The sequence below is a fragment of the Sinocyclocheilus rhinocerous genome, unplaced genomic scaffold (genome assembly GCF_001515625.1).
Source record: "Sinocyclocheilus rhinocerous isolate Xijiao unplaced genomic scaffold, SAMN03320098_v1.1 scaffold1270, whole genome shotgun sequence".
Lineage (NCBI taxonomy): Eukaryota > Metazoa > Chordata > Actinopteri > Cypriniformes > Cyprinidae > Sinocyclocheilus > Sinocyclocheilus rhinocerous.
In genome coordinates this window covers 329,527-331,966 of record NW_015665029.1, presented here as the reverse complement: position 1 = coordinate 331,966, position 2,440 = coordinate 329,527, and the positions used below count along the sequence as shown (strand labels likewise).

The 2,440-nt window shown below is 36.6% G+C and overlaps 1 protein-coding gene across 4 annotated transcripts in view; it reads left to right on the top strand.

Moving 5' to 3' along the window:
• The window catches only part of brwd1 (bromodomain and WD repeat domain containing 1), a 40,560-nt gene that overhangs the window by 9,436 nt on the left and 28,684 nt on the right, over positions 1–2,440 (top strand). The window contains exons 7-8 of one of the 4 annotated variants that reach the window (XM_016541952.1): positions 530–690; positions 782–1,003. The exons of the other annotated variants lie outside the window; for them this stretch is intronic. Coding sequence (XP_016397438.1) covers positions 530–690; positions 782–1,003 — 383 coding nt within the window. The remainder of the gene's footprint in view (positions 1–529; positions 691–781; positions 1,004–2,440) is intronic. 4 annotated transcript variants of the gene reach the window in all.

The window sequence follows — 2,440 nt, the reverse complement described above, 5'->3', positions numbered from 1 at the left end:
GACGCAGGCAGTGCGCTGCATGAGACGAAAAAGCAACTTTAATATAGCCAAAACAACCGCATAGCCGCTCTTTAGTGTAGATGCATGTTGATTTTATCAGACGATGCCGTGATTAGAAATGAGTGACTCCTGGTTAACATGTATTAAAAGGGGTCATGTTTAGTCACTATTTAGTGTGGTATTTTTTGACAATATTCACTCATCATGACAGTAAAATAGGGCATTCTGAGTCAATATACTGCAGTATTTCCTCTCTCAATCAGTAGAAAATTTGTAATATTAATATTTTTAAGTGAGGATCAGATGTCAAAAGGACTGGCAAGGAATTGGGTTTGGAAGGATGATGCTTTAATTGCATCCATGACATTACATGCTGATGTAAGATGATGAACTTTCCACAGCATGACTTTCCTCTCACTCTGGCTCCTAGCCATCCCTGATCCCTGTTGAATGTATTTGACTTGTGTCTTGGCAAACAGAGAAATTAAATGTTGAGCGCTCTGAGTGAATTTCCTCTCTGTGATTGTAGTGGAGGTGTGCCGAGGCAGAGAGCTCACTGGAGCTCAGCGCTTCAGCTCTATCAACCCTGTCAGCAATTATCAGCACATGAAGATGCACAGGAGGATCCTGGGACATCTCTCTGCCGTGTACTGTATCGCCTTTGATCGAACAGGATCCAGGATTTTTACGGTGAGCATCAAAAATCTTTTGGAGTACCCTCAGGCTCATCTCTTGGTCTTTGCCATCTGACACGTGGCCCTGTTCATTTCCTGACCCTCAGGGTTCCGACGATGCCTTGGTGAAGATCTGGTCCTCTTTTGACGGAAGGCTTCACTCTACTCTCAGAGGACATTATGCTGAGATATCAGATCTAGCAGTTAACTTTGAGAATACCCTTATTGCGGCCGGGAGCTGCGACAAAACCATTAGAGTCTGGTGCCTTCGTACTTGTGCCCCAGTGGCGGTCCTGCAGGGCCACAGTGGATCTATTACCTCTTTACAGGTAAGAGTGCTGTATGACTTTAGTGTCCTTTTCGTGTTTTTATTAACGCTAAATCAATGTAGGAGCTTGGCAAGTGAATTTACCAGCATTGTAAATCTTAGTGACCATGAAATAGTTTTTGTAATTAATTTTTATAAAAATATTTTTTTATTAAAATAGTTTTTGACAAATAAACATAAGACATGCGTAATGTTACAATATTTATCTTCTGGAAAAAAAAATCACTGTTTCCACAAAAATATCAAGCAGCAAAAACTGTTTTTAACATTAGATATATTAAAGGGTTGGTTCACCCAAAAATGAAAATTCTGTCATTAATTACTCGCCCTCATGTCGTTCTAAACCCGTAAGACCTCCGTTCATCTTTGGAACACAAATTAAGATATTTTTGATTAATTCTGACAGCTCTCTGACCCTCCCATAGACCGCAATGATCCAGGTCCAGAAATGTAGCAAGGAGATCGTTAAAATAATCCATGTGACAGCAGGGGTTCAACCGTAATTTTACGAAGCTACGAGAATACTTTTTGTGCGCAAAAGAAAAAAATAGTGCCGTCAAATGATTCATCGAGATTAATCGCATCCGAAATAAAAGTTTTTGTGTAAATAATATATGTGTGTGTACTGTGTATATTTATTATGTATATATAAATAAATACAAGTGCATGTATATATTTAAGTAAAATATGTTATGCTTATATATTAAATATATTTATGTATAATATAAATTATATGAACATGTAAATACATGTTTAAATTTTCTAAATATATACTGTATGTGTGTGTCTTTAAATATACATAATAAATAAACACAGTACACACACATATATTATGTACAAAAAAACTTTTATTTTGGATGCGATTAATCGTTGCCCAGCACAACAACAACAAAAAAACGACTTTATTCAACAATTCGTCGTCTCCGCGTCACCCTGGCGCCATTTTGGACAGAACAGACAGAACAGGACAGACATTTGGACACAGAACAGCATACACTGTTTACATTCAGTGTAGGGATGTAACGATTCACTCAACTCACGATTCGATTCTATTCACGATTTTGATTTCACGATTCGATTCACGATTATTTATTTATTTTAAATGATATTTATTTAAGACAAATTATAAATTAAATGTGTCCTTTTATTATTGCTTGGACAAAATGCTGCACATTTCTTTGTGAAATTAAAATATAACACTATAATAATATACTAATATAGCACTTGCATTATTATTGCTCTTTTGTTGGTTTTGATTGCTTCTATTGTCCTCATTTGTAAGTCGCTTTGGATAAAAGCGTCTGCTAAATTACAAAATTTAAATATAATGTAAATGTAAATAACAAAACGTCTCGGTTACGTATGGGAACGGAGACGTCATGTCGGATGACCGACGAAATTGGGATCTCGCTTAGAGGGACCAATCTACTTCGAGTGT